This window comes from Labeo rohita, unplaced genomic scaffold (assembly GCF_022985175.1).
Source record: "Labeo rohita strain BAU-BD-2019 unplaced genomic scaffold, IGBB_LRoh.1.0 scaffold_664, whole genome shotgun sequence".
In the NCBI taxonomy this organism is placed as follows: Eukaryota; Metazoa; Chordata; class Actinopteri; order Cypriniformes; family Cyprinidae; genus Labeo; species Labeo rohita.
Genome location: NW_026129595.1, coordinates 1 through 19,474, shown reverse-complemented (window position 1 = coordinate 19,474; position 19,474 = coordinate 1). Strand labels below are relative to the sequence as shown.

The 19,474-nt window shown below is 42.3% G+C and overlaps 1 protein-coding gene across 1 annotated transcript; it reads right to left on the bottom strand.

The window, feature by feature from the left end:
• Window positions 1–39: 39 nt before the first annotated feature.
• On the bottom strand, window positions 40–14,708 carry LOC127161541 (TRPM8 channel-associated factor homolog). Its single transcript, XM_051104286.1, is given in 8 exon segments — window positions 40–715; window positions 1,648–1,985; window positions 2,123–2,362; window positions 2,460–2,651; window positions 2,891–3,882; window positions 3,970–4,407; window positions 4,409–4,674; window positions 14,345–14,708. Coding segments are annotated over 7 exon segments (2,613 nt in total). The 5' UTR covers window positions 4,579–4,674; window positions 14,345–14,708; the 3' UTR covers window positions 40–472.
• Between the last annotated feature and the right edge of the window lie 4,766 nt (window positions 14,709–19,474).

Below are 19,474 nucleotides of genomic sequence, written 5' to 3'. Positions count from 1 at the left end.
TTCAGAGTCTTTTGAATAATATATATGATTTATTCTCTTGGATAAGAAAGGGAGATACACCAATACAATGCCATACAGTTGAACTGACTTTTATTTGCATGCAGTACATAATTCATGCAGGTTTTAGTATTTATGAAACGCTGTGCCTGTATTTATGAAATGTTGTGCAAGCGAAATTCATGCTACATCTGGTTTTATTTAATCTTAGCCCACTTAGCCTACAGCCACCTTTAGTTAATAGCAAGTGCTCAGAATATTTAAAATAAAAGCAAAATTCTATGCTTTACATTGATATGAATCAATTGCTATCTATTTGCTTATTAAATCAAATAAGAATGAAATATGGAATAGAAATTAATATAATTAATGTAATATCAAACAAGAAACATATATCATCTTCTGTACCTAATCTTACCTATTAGCTACATTAAAACTGGCAAAACATACTTTTTAAAAATTATCTGAGATGTTTTTATGCATACTGGACCATAGGATGGTCACTCCACTCAGGGAGATGAGAGATTTTCTTTTGTGTGCCGTGCTGGATGGGCCAACCCCACGCTTTGAAGAAGGGGCACAGATTCATTTTGACCACCTTAGAGAAGGTCTCAGCATATAGATTCATCTTCTCTGCGTTGTCATCTGGCACTCCATCCATGTCATGGTAGATACTAAAAACATTCTTGAAAGCATCCCAGCCAAATTTTTCCTGAAGCTGGAGAAAAAAAAAAAATTAAAAAAATTAAAAAGATAAATTATTACTTTCAAAGCTCACAAATAATGCATTATTGCTTTATTCTTAATATAATGATGTCTCTTACTGAAATATGTAGAAGAAAACCCATGAAAGTTTTATGTTATTTTAAAAAAATCCACATTGTTTTATGCATATATTAGACTATGGGGGCGCTATTATTTCAATGACGTGAAATGTCTACATGCTGTGAGCAACCGGTGCTACCTGTTGCTATTTTTACAACTCTGAAAATAAAATACTCATACGATGACCACAGCAACTGAAAGAGTTTGCAGATGGCAACAGACATGAGCACAGGTGTAAACCAAATGCTGTACCATTGATTTTTCCCGCAAGGAATCTAAACACCCCCCCGGATATCGAGTGAAATCTGTGCTGAGAAACACCTTCAGTGGCTGCGACATCATGACAAGCATCAGCATGTTTCTTGTCTCTGCCGTTTATAAGCTCTTTCAGTAGCTGTTGTCTACTAAAAGCTTCAAAACAATTTTGTTCTCCTCTTCTTATCACTAGGAAAGCAGTGAAGACTGACGTAGATTGTCTTGTTGCCCTTTAACTGAAAATTACAACCAAACCCATTTTTTCGAATTGTGTACTCCGAGCTGTAAAAAAAATAGCAACAGGTAGCGCCAGTAGCTAACCAAGGTCCCCCCCTCCCTTTAGTCTAAAATATGTATGAAACGATGTGTTTTTTTAAATAACGTAAATCTTTCATGGGTTTTCTATTACATATTTCAGTAAGATACATTATTTATGTTATATTAAGCCATACAAGTCTTCCTGGGGTTCCCTTTAAACACATGGAGAAACAACAACAACAACAACAACAAAAAACATGAATATAACTGATTAAATGATCTGTTAAAACATTATACGCAGTCTGTTCACACCTGCATGTAAGTCTCGAGTGCCGTCCACACGCTCCAGTTTTTTAAATCCTTACCGCCATCGCAATATGATTTGATACGAGCCTGCCGTTTTTCTGGACTTAATTCTGAATTATCGTTAGAGATGTTCACACCCAGCACTTTCTCTTGTACATACACTGACCACAGGTTGCATGTGCACTCAGTGGTGTGCGGAGGGAACTCCCAAACGCTACGCTGTTGGTTATGACCCAGCTCGTGAATTTGTCCCCAAAGACCATTTTTATAGGCTTCCTGTACATTTACAAGTTCTGGGGCAGAGACGGTGTGCATCATGATGGGATATCCAGAATGCATGAAACCTGCGTGGGGAAAGGATGAACAATGTTATCACCAGGACAGTGTCATTGTAATTAATATTAATGTCATGATTCTGTTGTAATAGTGATGGTTCCTTATTCTAACAAAGATACTGAGAGTATTTAATAGTACCACCAACCGGCAGAGATCTGAACATCTGCAACAAACCGCTCCTTGCGGGGGAACTTGCCAGGCTTTGCTGCCAGGTCAGCTATGCTTCTCATTATGGTATCCCAAAGTTTAGCCACCTCATCAGGGTGGTCTAGATTCCTTATAAATTCTGATTCTAATGTCATGATGATGTTCTCAAACTCAAGCTCCGCCCAGGGGGCAGGTGCCTGCCGGATCCTGTCCACCCAGTCAGCTACACTAGTCTCTCCTGAGGGATGAAACAAGTTAGCATTGAAATGTTTTACTATACAATGTTAAATGTTCTGAATAGAAACCTCACTGTGATGCTCATTCAGAATTCTTACCAGACTTAAAGTACGGAGCCTGTACGGCATCCTGCACAACAAATTCTACCCCATCCACTTTGCTTTGGGGAGGTGCTATTATGTAGATGAGCCCTCCCCATAGATTGCAGACTTGGACCATCTCTGCATCCAAAGGGAATCGCTCATGGACAACAGGAGCCCGTTTTAGAACCTCTGCTCTACCAATATAATCTGTTTGGCAACCAAGTTGGACCAGCAAAAAGTATTACCTACTCATTTTAATAACATGCTCTCCAGTGAGCAATAAGGTTGCATCTATCAAGTATACTACATGCAGAAACTATTCCTTGATTGTTAACATGTAATATACAGGCAGAGACTTTATTCATCACCTGCCAATTTTTCCTAATGATCTCTGGAGATACTGCTATGTTCGTCTTCATACCACTTTTTTGGGAAAACTTTCGTACCTTCAGTTTTGGCACTGATCCGAACTCTTGCATTAGACACAGTGGGAAACTTAGGTCTGTCCTTGATGATGTATGGAAGAAGGGTATCAGGATCAGGCGACACTTTGTATACCTCAGACCCAATGTGGAGCATCAGGTGGTCTTTGGCATTTTCAACAGGGCTGTTACTAGACACTTGTGGAACTCCAAACTTCTTCACTATGTCACAAAGGCCATCTAATATTGAAGTATAGGCGGTGCTGTCATGACATCGCATTTGAAGGTAACTGGCACAGTCACTGCCCAGCTGCTTCAAGCAGCTCTGTTCATGATTAGTCAGTTCTTTCCCCAGGTATACATGTTCAGCAAACCGATGCAGCATGTTACAAAAGTGGTACCCCTCTTTACGACTTTGCTCAATTTCAGGGGCTTTACATAACTCTCCAATCAAGGTGTTGTCCAAGAGAGACAATCCCATCTTATTAAGAATGTGATTTCCTGGGTAATCGGTCATCACATTGCAGCCACAGTGGGTTTGGGCAAAATACCAAGCATGACCCCCAATCATAAGACCTCCACCTTCAGCAACAAATTCTTGGATCTCTGCACACTGGGCATCACTGTATGAAGTGCAAACGTAGACACTTAGATCTTTTCTGAAACCAGTCAACTGGCAATCTAAACCAGATTTGCTCAGTACTGTGTGAGCTGCTTTTAGGCTATGTAGTATCCCAATAACACCCTTGCAATCTTCATCAAGCCACTTGATAGCGTTGATCAGGAAAGTGGACAGAGAGTCCCGGTCCATGTAGCTTTCATGTGATAACAGAATAACTCGACCTTGCCCATAATAGGCACCAGCAATGAATGCTTTTCCAGCTGGAGTGACTGCAATGGGAAATGCTAATGGTCCATGCACCATCACCTCAGATGCTATAGCCTCATCTTGGATGTTGAACTCGGACACACCTTCTAGCAGGATCTGTAGGTCATCCTTAAAGTCCTTGCCTACACTGAAACGTAACAATTGAAAACAGCTGGTGAAATGTATGCTTTCTTTAAAAACACAGATAAAAAGGAAGAATGTCTGCTGAACTTACGATAAAGCAAGCCAACTATAAGGGATTTGTTTTGGAACAGGAAAAATGCCAACTTCTCCATAGCGTTTTGAGAAGTAAATTCCTGCAACACTGCACACCTTATTTCCTGGGAAGTTCTTTAGAGTGTTTTCTTGTGGGTGGGTTCCAGCCCAATGCCAGGCCTGGCCAGCCATGATCAAGCCACCCCCAGCTTTGATGAAAGCAATCAGATCTTTTGCACACTTCTCAACACTGTAAGCATCTGTGATATAAACAGCTAATCCACTTCGAAAGTCTCCTAGCTCTGTCTTGATAGGGCAGTTATTCAAGTTTGCAGCTACTGAACACAAACTCTTCTGAATTCCTACAATGCCAGCATTACCAGAACATGGCATGAGCCACTTTAGGGCATTCTTTATGAGGCCGGGAAAGCTTGTTAGGTATTGCTCATGTCCCAACACGTCCTTTACCGTAATAAGATGCAGCCATCAGCACCTGACCTTTTGGATTCATGACAAGTGGAAAGGCATGTTCACCTATCAGTACAAGATCACTGGGCACTGCGTTCATTTGCAAATCAAGCTCCTGCAGCCCACACATGATAGTGTGGTAGTCTTGTTCGCGTGCCATGGTGGATTAGTTCTGTTTCGCAAGTCAGTTCAAAACAATCGCTTTCAACGTATGTCAGAGCTTGTGAAGTAAAATTATACTGATTGCTTTTCAGTCCTACACAAAGACAGAAAATGAGAAAAATAGTTGTGTAAATTTTATAATTTTGTTTTTTGGTATACTTAAAGTCTGTTAAATCAGAACAACTAATTTTGTACTAAATGCATTTTAGTTGTGCAAAAGCAGTGCTGACATTTAACTTAATCTGTAACAAATATACTTGTTTGTGCTAAAGTGGAACTATTTCAAGTATACTTAAGTACAATTTAAATATCCACTTAAGTTTTGAAATGCAGAATTCACTCAGCATAAACTAAAATGCATTTTGGTGATATAGCAATTGCAATTCAATTACACTGTAAGTGTCAGGCATTCACCACACCATCTACATCACAGCACACCCATTCCCAGTCACATGAGTACTGATTGCCATCACCTGTTTCCACTTTGCCCCGCCTTATAAAAACCCCTGGCAATCAGTACCTCATCGTCTGGTCTACCATTCACACCCGAATGTTTGCTCCAGACCTAATATCTGTCTTTGGTCTCATCCTTGGAACAACGTGACAGTAAGAGTGTTGAACATACATTAATATTATACTAATAACAAACTTAACTTATTCTATCATTTACTTTAATAACTTTAAAACACATTGCAATGGCATTCCAAGAACACCTGAAGTGTGCTAATGGCACCACTATTGCGTTCTTCTAACGCAGTAATAAACAACAACTTAAGAAATTGCCTATTACTAACACAACCAGCATACTAGCCAACTCAATTTTCAAGAGAACATCAGTGAGACACTGGGATGAAAGTAACACACAGGTGGGTCAAAAGTAACACAACAATACAAGCTACTCTTGTTACTCTTGTTTTTATTAACCTCTTAACCTGCGCCCCTATTTTTGAGCATTTTGTGAAAAACGACATACCCAAATAAAAATGTCCGTAGCTCTGGAACCCTATGGTTTATATTTATAAATTGGTCTTGTTTGAAACTAGACACTTCATATTTTGTTATTCTGGTGTCATAATAACTCAAAATTAGTATAGCAATAGAGTAAAACAGGGACAAATATGCATGAAAGTGACTTCCGATTTTTTTGAATGAATTTCACATAGACCTGAAAACACCAAAAATATAAAGCTGAATGTCTGAGCATGTTTTGATTCAAATTTGAGCATGATACTCCCAAAAATGTAGTTTCTGTAAGCTTTAATTTAAAAAAAGTCTAGGTGTCCTTTTACAAAAGGCCACTGGAGACTCCAAATGGACACCTGGTAACCAAATGACAAAATGAGTCAAAACTACATAATACATATATGGTTATCAGTTCAGAACTACTATGCCTACCAAACCACACAAGAAAAAACATATTTCAGAACAACATTTATAGTTTTGACTCATTTGGTCATTTGTGGTTGTTTTGGATTTCCCCGCTGTTCCCGTCTGTTCCTGCCCTTCTGTGGATTGTTTTAATAAACGTTTATGCATTGGACCTCCTCGCTCCTCCTCGTCATTCCCCCGACACACACCCGTGACACTAAACAGTCTATATTTTTAACAATTCTAATAACCAAAACACAGATTTGATCAGTGAGTTATCATTTTACAACTAATAAACACACAAACACACACACACAAATAATATTAAAATAATATAATAAAAATAAATAAATAATAATAATGTAAATAAAATATTTTTTTACATCATTTGTAATTGTTATAGTTGTTCTTTTACAGAAGTCTAAAACAGTAAACTGATAATTATAATGAATATCCAATTACTGAACAACTAAAGCAACTATTTACAGTATTTACAGTGTAGGAAGACACAAGCAGTCACTAAGGTTTGTTCTCTGACCAACTGGAAACCAAAAGCCACTGGAAAACAGCAAAGGGAGAGTATAAGCAGAACAAATCAAGTTTGCAACTGTAGTGTATATACATGTTGTATAAACACACACACACATACCCATATTGTACTCATACTCATACATACACACACACACATAACTCACGTATCCCCTCATTATTTACCTCTCCGAGGTACATGACTATGACCTTGTTAATATATACTGCAAAAATACTGCAAACATATAATATAACGCAAACATATTATGTCCTTAATCTTTGCAATATATATATATATATATATATTTTTTTTTAATTTAAGTTTCATCAAATGTTTCAAATGTACAAACTTGAGTTGTTTAAATTCTAAATTATTTATTTTATAAAACATTTTTTTAACAGAATAAACAAACAAAGAAACAAACAAAAATAGATTAACAGTAGGCCTATTGTAACGCCAAGCCAGCAGAAGGAGCCCTCACCCTGGTTCTGCCTGCACGCTCCCTCTGCTGCTTCTACTGTCACTTCCTGTTTGGGATACTCTGCCTGATTACCTGTTGCTGTCTTGCTTTGTCTTTGGATTTCGAGTTTACGGATTACCCTTGTCAGATTGTTTGCTGTATTGGACTGACTTCACGGCATTTGACCCACTGCCTGTGTTATTACTCTGCTGCTTGGATTACGTTTACGTTTTGTATGCTGTTGGACTGCCTTTCCGGTTATTGACCCTCTGCCTGTTTCCACGTGTATGTTTGCTGTTGTTTGTAATAAACTTCTGCATTTGGATTCTAACACCGCCTCAGCGTCCACGTTACAGAATACTTTGCCTCCCATGAATCCAGCGGAAGTTACAAATACACGACCAACCATGGACCCAGCAGATCGTCTCATCAATCTCCGACAAGGAAACCATCCAGTAGAGGACTACGTAACCGACTTCTGTGAACTGTGCTATCAGGTGAACTTCAATGACACATCTCTTAAAGATCTTTTCCGTTTTGGTTTATGTAAGGACATTTCATATTTGATGCCATGCAATACCCCACATTGGACTCTTGAAAATTACATAGATCTTGCACTCCGGTTAAGCGGCTCACCTTTCACTGTTGGGATTGCGGACGAGGGACCCTGCAATCCTGCAGTAACCACCCTACCACAACCTGCTCACGTCAAGTCTGCCAAGTCAAAGCCTGTTCAAGCCACATCCACCAAGCCTAGGTCTGTTAACGTCACGTCTGCCAAGCTACAGCCTGTTCACTCCACATCTGCCAAACCACAGCCTGCCGCTCCGGGGCCTGCTCACGCCATGCCTGCCGCTCCAGGCCCTGCTCACGCCATGCCTGCCGCTCCAGGCCCTGCTCACGCCATGCCTGCCGCTCCAGGGCCTGCTCACGCCATGCCTGCCGCTCCAGGGCCTGTTCACGCCATGCGTGCCGTTCAAGGGCCTGCTCACACCATGCCTGCCTGCCCGGAGTCTGTACCTGTCATGGCTACCCTCCTACAACCAGCTCACAAGATGGCTGCTATCTCCAAGCCAGTCCACAAGATGGCCACCTTCCCAAAGCCAGTTCACAAGATGGCCGCCATCCCCAAGCCTGTTCACAAGATGGCCGCTGTCTCCAAGCCACACCACAAGATGGCCACCATCCCCAAGCCTGTTCACAAGATGGCCGCTGTCTCCAAGCCACACCTCAAGATGGCCGCCATCCCAGAACCCTCAGCCAGCACTCGGACGCCGCCTGTGGTCATGATGGCCCACATGCTGGATTCACCCCTAATGGCTGTATGGGCAGCTAAAATGGCGCTCCTTCACGTCACGGCTGCTACCCCAGGGTCAAGTCCGGCCAAGCCTCCAAGTCCGGCCAAGCCTCCAAGTCCGGCCAAGCAACAGAGTCAAGTCAAGCAACAGAGTCAAGTCAAGCCAAAGCTGCTGTTCTCCATGAGTCAAGCCAAGACACAGCTGTTCCCCATGAATCAAGCCAAGTCACCGCTGTTTTCCACGAGGCAAGCCAAGATACAGCTGTCGTTCTCCATGAGTCAAGCCAAGATACAGCTGTCGTTCTCCATGAGTCAAGCCAAGACACAGCTGTCGTTCTCCATGAGTCAAGCCAAGACACAGCTGTCGCTCTCCACGAGTCAAGCAAAGCCACAGCTGTGCCCCACGAGTCAAGCCAAGTCACAGCTGTGCCCCACGAGTCAAGCCAAGTCACAGCTGTGCCCCACGGGTCAAGCCAAGTCACAGCTGAGCCCCACGAGACAAGCCAAGTCACAGCTGTGCCCCACGAGTTAATCCAAGTCACAGCTGTTCCCCACGAGTCACGTTACAGCTGTTGTTCCTGAGTCAAGTCACGTTACAGCTGTTGTTCCTGAGTCAAGCCATGTTGTTCCTGAGTCAAGTCACGTTACAGCTGTTGTTCCTGAGTCAAGTCAAGTTACAGCTGGGTTGTCTATGTTATGTCAAACCACAGCTGATTTCCATGAACCAAGCCAAGTTACAGCAGATCTTCACGAGTCAAGTCAAATGGCTGCTGTCTTCCCTGAGCCAAGCCTAGCCACAGTTGATCTGCATGAGCCAAGTCAAGTTGCTGCTGTTGTTCCCGAACCAAGTCAAGCCACAGCTGACCTTCATGAGCCAAGTCAAGCCACAGCTGACCTTCATGAGCCAAGTCAAGCCACAGCTGATCTCCCTGAGCCAAGTCAAATCACAGCTGACCTTCGCGAGCCAGGTCAAATCACCACTGTTCTTCACGAGTCAAGTCAAGTCAAGTCACGGCAGGCCTCCCTGAGTCAAGTCAAGTCACGGCAGACCTCTGAGTCAAGTCAAGTTACGGCAGATTTCCCCGAGTCAAGGCAAGCCACGGCTGTCCTACAAGGACCTCACCAGGTCCCCTCTGACCTTCTCAAGCCACCTCACGTATCAGCTGACCCCGCAGAGCCCACGCTCCCAAAGCCACGCAGAACCCACATTCCCACGCCACAAATCCATAGCATCCACACCCTCAAGGTCAACAGACATTCCACTGTCTACTGTGCTGCCTGTAATGGCCGTTGCCATTTTCAGTGTGTGGGCTGCACACTGTGCTCCAGAGGCCTCGTCTGTCCACAAGTCTACTCCAGAGGCCTCGTCTGTCCACGAATCTGCTCCAGAGGCCTCGCCTGTCCACGAGTCTACACCAGAGGCCTCTTCTGTCAATAAGTCTGCGTCAATGCCCCCAGAAGCGGCAGCTCCAGCTGCAGAACCTCCTAAAGGGGTGGCGTTTCCCCACGGACTCTCTGCCTGTCCTGTCACGGCCATGAAGGCCATTTATAACTTCCCTGCCACGCCTGCCCAAGAATCTGCGCCCATGCCCCCAGAGGTGTCAGCGCAAGCTGTAGATTCTCCTATGGGGGCGGCGTCCTATCATGAACTCTCAGCCTGTCATGTCACAGTCACAAAGGCCAATATTGAACTCTCTGCCTGTCATGCCACGGCCCAAAAAATCATTTGTGAACACACCACTCTGCTGTGGATGTCACTAGTTCCACTGTGGATATCTCTGCTCCTGTCTGCTCTGCCTGCTCTGCCTGCCTCGCCATGGCTTCCTGTTCTGCCTGCTCTGCCTGCCCCACCATGGTTTCCTACTCTGCCATTGCTCCACTGCCCAGGCCCTCCAGTGCTTCACGGTCTGCTACTGCTCCACGGCCCAGGTCCTCCAAGGTTCCACTGTCTGCCATTGCTCCACGGCCCAGGTCCTCCGAGGTTGCACTGTCTGCCACAGCTCCACGGCCCAGGTCCTCCAGTGCTTCACTGTCTGCCACTGCTCCATGGTTCTGTAAAGCCAAGCCAGCAGAGGGAGCCCTCACCCTAGTTCTGCCTGCATGCTCCCTCTTCTGCTTCTACTGTCACTTCCTTTTTGGGACTATTTAAAGACTGACCATGTGCTCATTACTTTGTGAAGTATTGCCAGTTTACCTGCCTTACCAAGTGTTTGTATTATACTCTGCCTGATTACCTGTTGCTGTCTTGCTTTGTCTTTGGATTTCGAGTTTACGGATTACCCTTATCGGATTGTTTGCTGCATTGGACTGACTTCACGGCATTTGACCCACTGCCTGTGTTATTACTCTGCTGCTTGGATTACGTTTACGTTTTGTATGCTGTTGGACTGCCTTTCTGGTTATTGACCCTCTGCCTGTTTCCACGTGTATGTTTGCTGTTCTTGGTAATAAACTTCTGCATTTGGATTCTAACACCGCCTCAGCGTCCACGTTACACCTATTCATGTTTCCATCCAGTTGTTTGTATCTTTTTGAATTGTTTTTCTAAAAAATGTTACTTTCTTCTCCACTCTCCCCTAATCATAACAGGTCAACAGAGGATTCAACAAAAATCAATCACTGAAGTAAATTAAATTGCTTTATTTGCAAATTCCTCATTGTTACATTTGCACTGTATAGGCAAAAGTTGTGTTTGGAAATTCTGCCCTTACAGCACCTATTAGCAGACACATACTAAATGTTATAAAATTATACCTCACATTTCTTTGGATTTCCCACAAAGAATGTCTATCTTAAAAAAAAAATAAAATAAATAAATAAATACACAGCATCATCTCATCTTAAAATAATTTAATAATTTTCTGATTTGAAATACATGGTAAGACTTTAGCTGCAATAAGTTTCTAGACTCTAAAGGTTCAAATGTTTAGCAAAAGTTTAGCAAAACCAATTGTTGGTGAATTTCACAGTTCATGAAAGTAAGGTGAGGACAGACTGACTTATCAAGCCCCCTTCACTGAACATACTGTAGCCTATTTAGGCCGATGTTAAAATCGCATTATTAAAAAACCTAAGACACTTTTAAGAGGCAAAGGAGCAAACAAATGTCAGTACACAGAATATGATTGTCTTTTGTGCCATAGCCTTAGGTGAGAATGATACGACAACATACAGTACGAACAGTCCCCACATACATACATTCATATGGCCTTCATACATCCACAGGATAATAAGATGAGTCGCTTCATATATCCCTTACCGTGACTAGTTGATGGGCTGAGTGAGCGTGGACAGAAAAATGAGATGTATTGAATTGGACTGCTGCTTAAATAGAGCTCCAAAGAGGGCTTGTAAAATGGTTAAGGATATCGAACAATTTATTTTGGTTATACAGCCCCCATTTAATTTGCATGTCTTGCCTTTCGCCAGGCACTGTACTTTGGAAATATAATGGGTTACAGATTGCAAGTTACCCTATTTAAAATGTAATACGTAGTGTACATATTTTACTATAACTGTTAATCACTGTCAAATATTTAAACCAAGCAGGGTTTACCTTACAGTAATACTCGTCTTCACTGATCATTGTCAGCCTTTTGAAACCCTTCATCACTTGAATTAAGATTGTAATAATTTAATTTTTTATACCACAAAGTCAGATTTTAGCACCTCTTTTTACTTTTATATGAATTTTGTCATTGTTTTGGAGCACACTAGCATTTAAATAACATTAATGGTAACATGTTCATTCTAAAATCCCAAAAAATGTACAGTTTGATTTCATGGGGACTATAAATAGATTTTTGACTATAAACATTTTTGTTTGGATCATGAATAAAATATAGTGGTTGACTGCAATTTTAATGTCTACATGTTGAGTCTCTAATAGAGTATATAAACATCTTGTTTGTGTAACCTATATATTCACTCTTTATTGTCTCTTGCTTTAAAATATAAATTCCATTAAAAATCTGAATTGGAATCGGCTCATTTGATTGTAAAAATAAATAAAAGAACTGAAAAGAATTGTACAGAAGTACAAATATATATATTGTTTGTTTACAGTATATATACAGTATATATAGTACTGTGCAATAGTCTTAGGCCACTAGTATTTTCACCAGCTAAAAACTGGTTTAATGTAAGTTATTTCTATCTTTTGCTGTAGTGTGTCAGTAAAAATATTGGTTGACATTTCCAAACATTCTGTTTGCCATTAATTGTAATAATCTAGTGAGATTTTTGTTTGCACAAGGAGTCTGACAACAGCCAGTGCTCCACACTGAGATCTGATCTCACCATCATCCAGTCTGTCTCTGGAATGACATGAAGAAACAGAAAAACGGAGACAGACTAAATCCAGAAGAACTGTGGCAACATCTCCAAGATGTTTCAAATAACCTACCTGCAAAGCTACCTAAACAACTATGCACAAGTGCACATAGGGCAAAAGCTGCTTTAAATGCAAAGGATGGTCACATCAAATGCTGATTTATTTTAGTTAATAGAAGTTCATTGATAAAGAAAATCTATTTATGACATTGTTTTTGACAGCATCCTCATTTTATGTGCCTAACTGACTAAAAATGTTAACAGTCATGTAGCTTTGTAGGTGTAGGTCTCTTAAAGCATCTTGGAGATGTTGCCACAGTTCTTCTGGATTTAGTCTGTCTCCGTTTCTTTCTGTTTCTTAAGACAGACTGGACTGAATGATGGAGAGATCACACCTCTGTTTGAACAAGGAGTCTGACAACAGCCTGTGCTCCATACAAAAATCTCACTGGATTATTACAATTAATGGCAAAATGAATGTTTAGAAATGTAAACTGATATTTTTTACTGACAAACTACAGCAACAGACTGACTTCAACTGACTTTAAACCATTTTTAGCTGATGAAAATACTAGTGGCCTAAGACTTTTGCACAGTACTGTATATATATATATATATATATATATATATATATATATAACCAGCATACTAGCCAACTCAATTTTTCAGACAACATCAGTGAGACACTGGGCTCAGAGCTCAGACAGTTGAACACTGAACATAGGAAACAGCATGTTGTTACTTTTGATCCCGTTGGTTAGAATGAAAGTAACACACAGGTGGGTCAAAAGTAACAAAACAATACAAGCTAGATTTTTTGGTGTTACTCTTGTTCTTATTAAATGTACATGACTATGAACTTGTTAATATATACTGCAAAAATACTGCAAACATATAATGTAACGCAAACATATTTTGTCCTTAATCTTTGCAAAAAAAAAAAAAAAAAAAAAAAATAATAATAATAATAATAATAAAAAAAAAAAAATATATATATATATATATATATATATATATATTCTTTTTAAATTTAAGTTTCATCAAATGTTTCAAACGTACAAACTTGAGTTTTTTAAATTATAAATTATTTATTTTATAAAACATTTTTAACAGAATAAACAAACAAACAAAAAAATAGATTGACAGTAGGCCTATTCATGTTTCCATCCAGTTGTTTGTATCTTTTTGAATTATGTTTTTCTGAAAAAATGTTACTTTCATCTCCACTCTCCCCTAATCATAACATGTCAACAGAGGATTCAACAAAAATCAATCACTGAAGTAAATTAAATTGCTTTATTTGCAAATTCCTCATTGTTACATTTGCACTGTATAGGCAAAAGTTGTGTTTGGAAATTCTGCCCTTACAGCACTTGTTAGCAGACACATACTAGATGTTTCAAGTCATACCTCACATTTTCTTTGGATTGCCCACAAAGAATGTCTATCTGTCTGCCAAATATTCAACAGATATTCCCAATAGTGTGCACTGTACAGAGTTCAAATGTTTAGCAAAAGTTTAGCAAAACCAATTGTTGGTGAATTTCACAGCTCATGAAAGTAAGGTGAGGAGAGACTGACTTATCAAGCCCCCTTCACTGAACATACTGTAGCCTATTTAGGCAGATGTTAAAATCACATTTTAAAAACCTAAGACACTTTTAAGAGGCAAAGGAGCAAACAAATGTCAATACACAGAATATGACTGTCTTTTGTGCCATAGCCTTAGGTGAGAATGATACGACAACATAAAGTACAAACAGTCCCCACATACATACATTCATATGGCCTTCATACATCCACAGGATCATAAGATGAGTCGCTTCATATATCCCTTACCGTGACTAGTTGAAGGGCTGAGTGAACGTGGACAGATAAATGAGATGTATTGGAACTCTTAAATAAAGCTCCAAAGAGGGCTTGTAAAATGGTTAAGGATATCGAACAATTTATTTTGGTTATACAGCCCCCATTTAATTTGCATGTCTTGCCTTTCGCCAGGCACTGTCCTTTGGAAATATAATAGGTTACAGATTACAAGTTACCCTATTTAAAATGTAATACGTAGTGTAAATATTTTACTATAACTGTTAATCACTGTCAAATATTTAAACCAAGCAGGGTTTACCTTACAGTAATACTCGTCTTCACTGATCATTGTCAGCCTTTTGAAACCCTTCATCACTTGAATTAAGATTGTAATAATTAAATTTTTTTATACCACATAGTCAGATTTTAGCACCTCTTTTTACTTTGATATGAATTGTTTTGGAGCACACTAGCATTTAAATAACATTAAGGGTAACATGTTCATTCTAAAATCAGTTTGATTTCATGGGGACTTTAAATAGAAATTGCTCATGTCATGTGTATAACATTTTTGTTTGGATCATGAATAAAATATAGTGGTTGACTGCAATTTTAATGTCTACATGTTGAGTCTCTAATAGGGTATATAAAGGGTATGTAACCTATATATTCATTCTTTATTGTCTCTTGCTTTAAAATATAAGTTCCATTAAAACTCTGTATTGGAATCGGCTCATTTGATTGTAAAAATAAATAAAAGAACTGAAAATAGCCTAGCCCAGAATATATTGTGTACAGTTGGTTCTTCTGTCAGGCGTCGTGTGCGGGAAGGAGGAGTAGGGACGAGGAAGTCATGAACATGTACTTTAGTATAATAATCCAAACCAGTGAACAGGAACGAACAGGAACAGTAGGGAAACCATACGCAAACATGACGTCAACAAAATTAAATGACATTAGCGACAATATAAGAACGGACAATGAACACGGAACTGAATGAAACTTATATAACCAGGCTAATGAAACAAGGACAGGTGTAAGTGATTAAACAATGACGTCATAATAAGAAACGGAACAGGAAAGACCAAATAAGGACACATAAGGGAAAAACCAACGAAACAGTCTATAGGGGTGTGACAACAGTATGACTGTGTTTGCCAATATTGTTAGATTACAGTAAAATTCCCTATTTCTATGTTTGCATAGTTTTGCATTGCATTCAGACCTAACCTTTGTCAGTATGGACAGGTTCCTGCATCGCGTTTTTGCATACACAAAAAAATTTATACTTTTTTAATATGAAAGTTACACATCCTAATGGTCGACACTCCTTTTTTATATATGAATATTGTACATACTGCTTTCATAAAATGCGGTTCCTTTAAAAAAAACTTGTATTGCTTAGCCACAATTTTAAAGCACATTACCATTTACAAATTCACATGTGAGGTATGACTGCGTGCAATGTACAGAATTGTAAAGAGATTGTAGCTGGTAAAAGCTTTTCAAGACAAGACAGGACACCTGGTTTAGTTAAACTAGGTAAACACAAGGTTGCCCTTTGATTCAAATAATATAATAATATGCAATATGCTTTGTAAAAGCAATTTTACAAAAGAGCTGTAATGGAGACTCCAGGGAAACGTATAAGATCCAAGTGCGAGCTTTATTAGACACAGAGTAGTCAGAACAGGCAGGGTCGATAACCAAACAACAGTAATATCCAGGGCAAGGTGAGAGCGTAAATCCAATAAAACAGGCAAGGGGTCAAAACACCAGAGAGAGCAGTCCAAAGTAACTAATGAACAAGGCTATGAAACTAGGCAAAACTATGGTAATGAACTAGAACTAAACAATGGCAAAACAATGACAAGAAACAAAACCGTGGCAAAAACAAGGCAATGAAACAAGAGAAAACGCTTAGTAGAGTCCGCACAGCAAAACAATACTTCGCAGAGTTAGTTTGGCATGGCCTGCCTTTTATGGCCGCCAGACAGGAAGTTACTGTAGAAGCAGCAGAGGGAGCGGTAACAGACAGTCTATGGTAGAGGGCTCCCTCTGCTGGCATGGCGTTACAGAATCCCCCCCTCTAGGAGCGACTCCTGGCGCTCATAACAACAGTCCAGGGGGTGGGGGAACAGAGGCAATACAGGGGTGGGACGGAGGGCCAGGTCCATGCAGAGGAGGTGGGCCTGGATCATAGAGCAGGGACAGACAGTGAAGCACTGGAGGACCTGGGCCATGGAGCAGGGACAGACAGTGAAGCACTGGAGGACCTGGACCGTGGATCAGTGGCAGATAAACGGAACCCTAACGGGCAGATAACGGGCAGTGAGTTCATTAATGGACGCCACCTCCTTAGGAGGCTCTACAGTGGATGCTGACACCTCAGGAGGTATTGGCGCAAACTCATGGTCAGACAAGATCTCTGGAGCAGACTCGTGGACAGACGTGGCAGTGAGTTCATGAATGGACGCCGCCTCCTTTGGAGGATCTACAGAGGAAGTTGACACCTCTGGAGGTACTGGCGCAAACTCTGGGACAGACGAAGCCTCTGGAGCAGACTCGTGGACAGACGTGGCAGTGAGTTCATGAATGGACGCCGCCTCCTTTGGAGGATCTACAGAGGAAGTTGACACCTCTGGAGGTACTGGTGCAAACTCTGGGACAGACAAGGCCTCTGGAGCAGACTCGTGGTCAGACGAGGCCTCTGGAGCAGACTCGCAGTCAGGCGAGGCCTCTGGAGCAAACTTGTGGTCAGATAAGGCCTCTGGAGTGGACTTGTGGTCTGACGAGGCCTCTGGAGTACAGTGTGTAGCCCACACACTTAAAATGGTGATCGCCATGACCGGCAGCACAGAAGATAATGGGACGCCTGCTGGGTTAGAGGGCGTGGGCCCTGCGTGGCTTGGGGGTGTGGGCCCTGCATGGCTTGGGAGCTTGGGCTCTGCGTGGCTTGGGAGCGTGGGCTCTGTGTGGCTTGGGAGCTGAGACGAGACCTGGCGAGGCTTTGGGATGTCAACTGATACGTGACATGGTTCTAGAGGATCAGCTGAGACGTGACGTGGTTTTGGAAGGTCAGACGGGACGTGACTTGGCTCTGGGTGGTCAGACGAGACGTGACTTGGCTCTGGACAGACAGATGAGACGCGACGAGGCACTGGGTGATCTGACGGGACGTGACGAGGCTCTGGGCAGTCAGACGAGACGTGACTTGGCTCTGGACAGACAGACGAGACGTGACGAGGCACTGGGTGATCTGACGGGACGTGACGAGGCTCTGGTGTCACTGAGATGTTTGCTGCCCGCACTGACACTAGTGGTGGGTCCAGTAGGAGCGCAGCTGTTTCTTGACTTGATTCAGGAAGGTCTGTCGTGACTTGACTTGACTCAGGGAGATCTGCCGTGACTTGACTTGCCTCAGGGAGGTCTGCCGTGGCTTGACTTGATTCAGGGAGGTCTGCCGTGGCTTGTCTTGACTCAGGGAGGTCTGCCGTGGCTTGACTTGACTTATGAAGAACAGCTGTGTTTTGACCTGGCTCGTGAAGACCAGCTGTGACTTGACTTGGTTCATGAAGGTCAGCTGTGACATGACTTGGCTCGGGAGGAACAGCAGTAACTTGACTAGGCTCATGAAGATCTGCTGTAACTTGGCTTGGCTCATGAAGATCAACTGTGGCTTGGCTCATGGAAATCAGCTGTGGTTTGGCTTAATATAGACAACCCAGCTGTAATTTTACTTGACTCAGGAACAACAGCTGTAATGTGACTTGACTCAGGAACAACAGCTGTGACTTGGCTTGACTCAGGGACAACAGCTGTAATGTAACTTGACTCAGGAACTACAGCTGTAACTGTGCTTGACTCAGGAACCACAGCTGTGACTTGGCCTGACTCACTGGGAACAGCTGTGACTTGGTTTGACTCACGGGGAACAGCTGTGACTTGGCTTGACTCATGGGGAACAGCTGTGACTTGGCTTGACTCATGGGGAACAGCTGTGACTTGGCTTGACTCATGGGGAACAACAGCTGTATCCTGGCTTGATTCATGGAGAACAACAGCTGTGTCTTGGCTTGATTCATGGAGAACAGCTGTGTCTTGGCTTGGCTCATGGAGAACAGCTGTATCTTGACTTGGCACAGAAAGTATAGCCCTGACTTGACTTGACACCGGAGGATCAGCCATCACGTGACTTGCTTTGGGTATGGCAGATATGATGGGATGAGATTCGGATGAGATGATTTTGAATTGATGAGGCTCAGGCGTGGCAGCCATCTTGTGAACAGGCTTGGGGATGGCGGCCATTTTGTGAACAGGCTCTGGGATGGCGGCCATCTTGTGGACTGGCTCTGGGATGGCGGCCATCTTGTGGACTGGCTCTGGGATGGCAGCCATGACAGGTGCAGACTTTGTGAGGGCGACCATGACGTGAGCAGGTCCTGGCACGGCAGGCTTGGCGTGAGCAGGCCCTGGAGCGGCAGGCATGGCGTGAGCAGGCCCTGGAGCGGCAGGCATGGCGTGAGCAGGCCCTGGAGTGGCAGGCATGGCGTGAGCAAACTGTGACTTGGTAGACATGACGTGAGCAGACTTTGGCTTGGCAGGCATGGCATGATAGGGCTCTGACGTGACTTGAATAATTCCAGACATATGAGCAGGCTTTGGCTTGGCAGGTGTGACGTGAGCAGGCTTTGGCTTGGCAGGTGTGACGTGAGCAGGCTTTGGCTTGGTGGACGTGACTTGAGCAGGCTTTGGAGCAGAAGATGTTATGCGATGAGGCTTTTGAGTGGTCGTCATAACGTGATCAGACTCTGGATTAGTGAATACTGGAGGATCACAGGGTCCCTCATCCATGATCCCCACAGTAAATGATGATCCCGCAAGCAACAAAGCATAGTCAATATACTGCTCTAAAGTCCAATGAATTCTCCCCTGGTAACTGGGAGCGAATGGGTTAGTCTAACCCTTGACAAAATGTCCTTAATTGCGACGTCATTAAATGCTACCAAATAACACAGTCCGCAAAAAGTCCCACAACATAATCTTCAATAGACCGATTACCTTGGCGGAGGCAGAAGAGGCGTGATGCTGGGTCCATG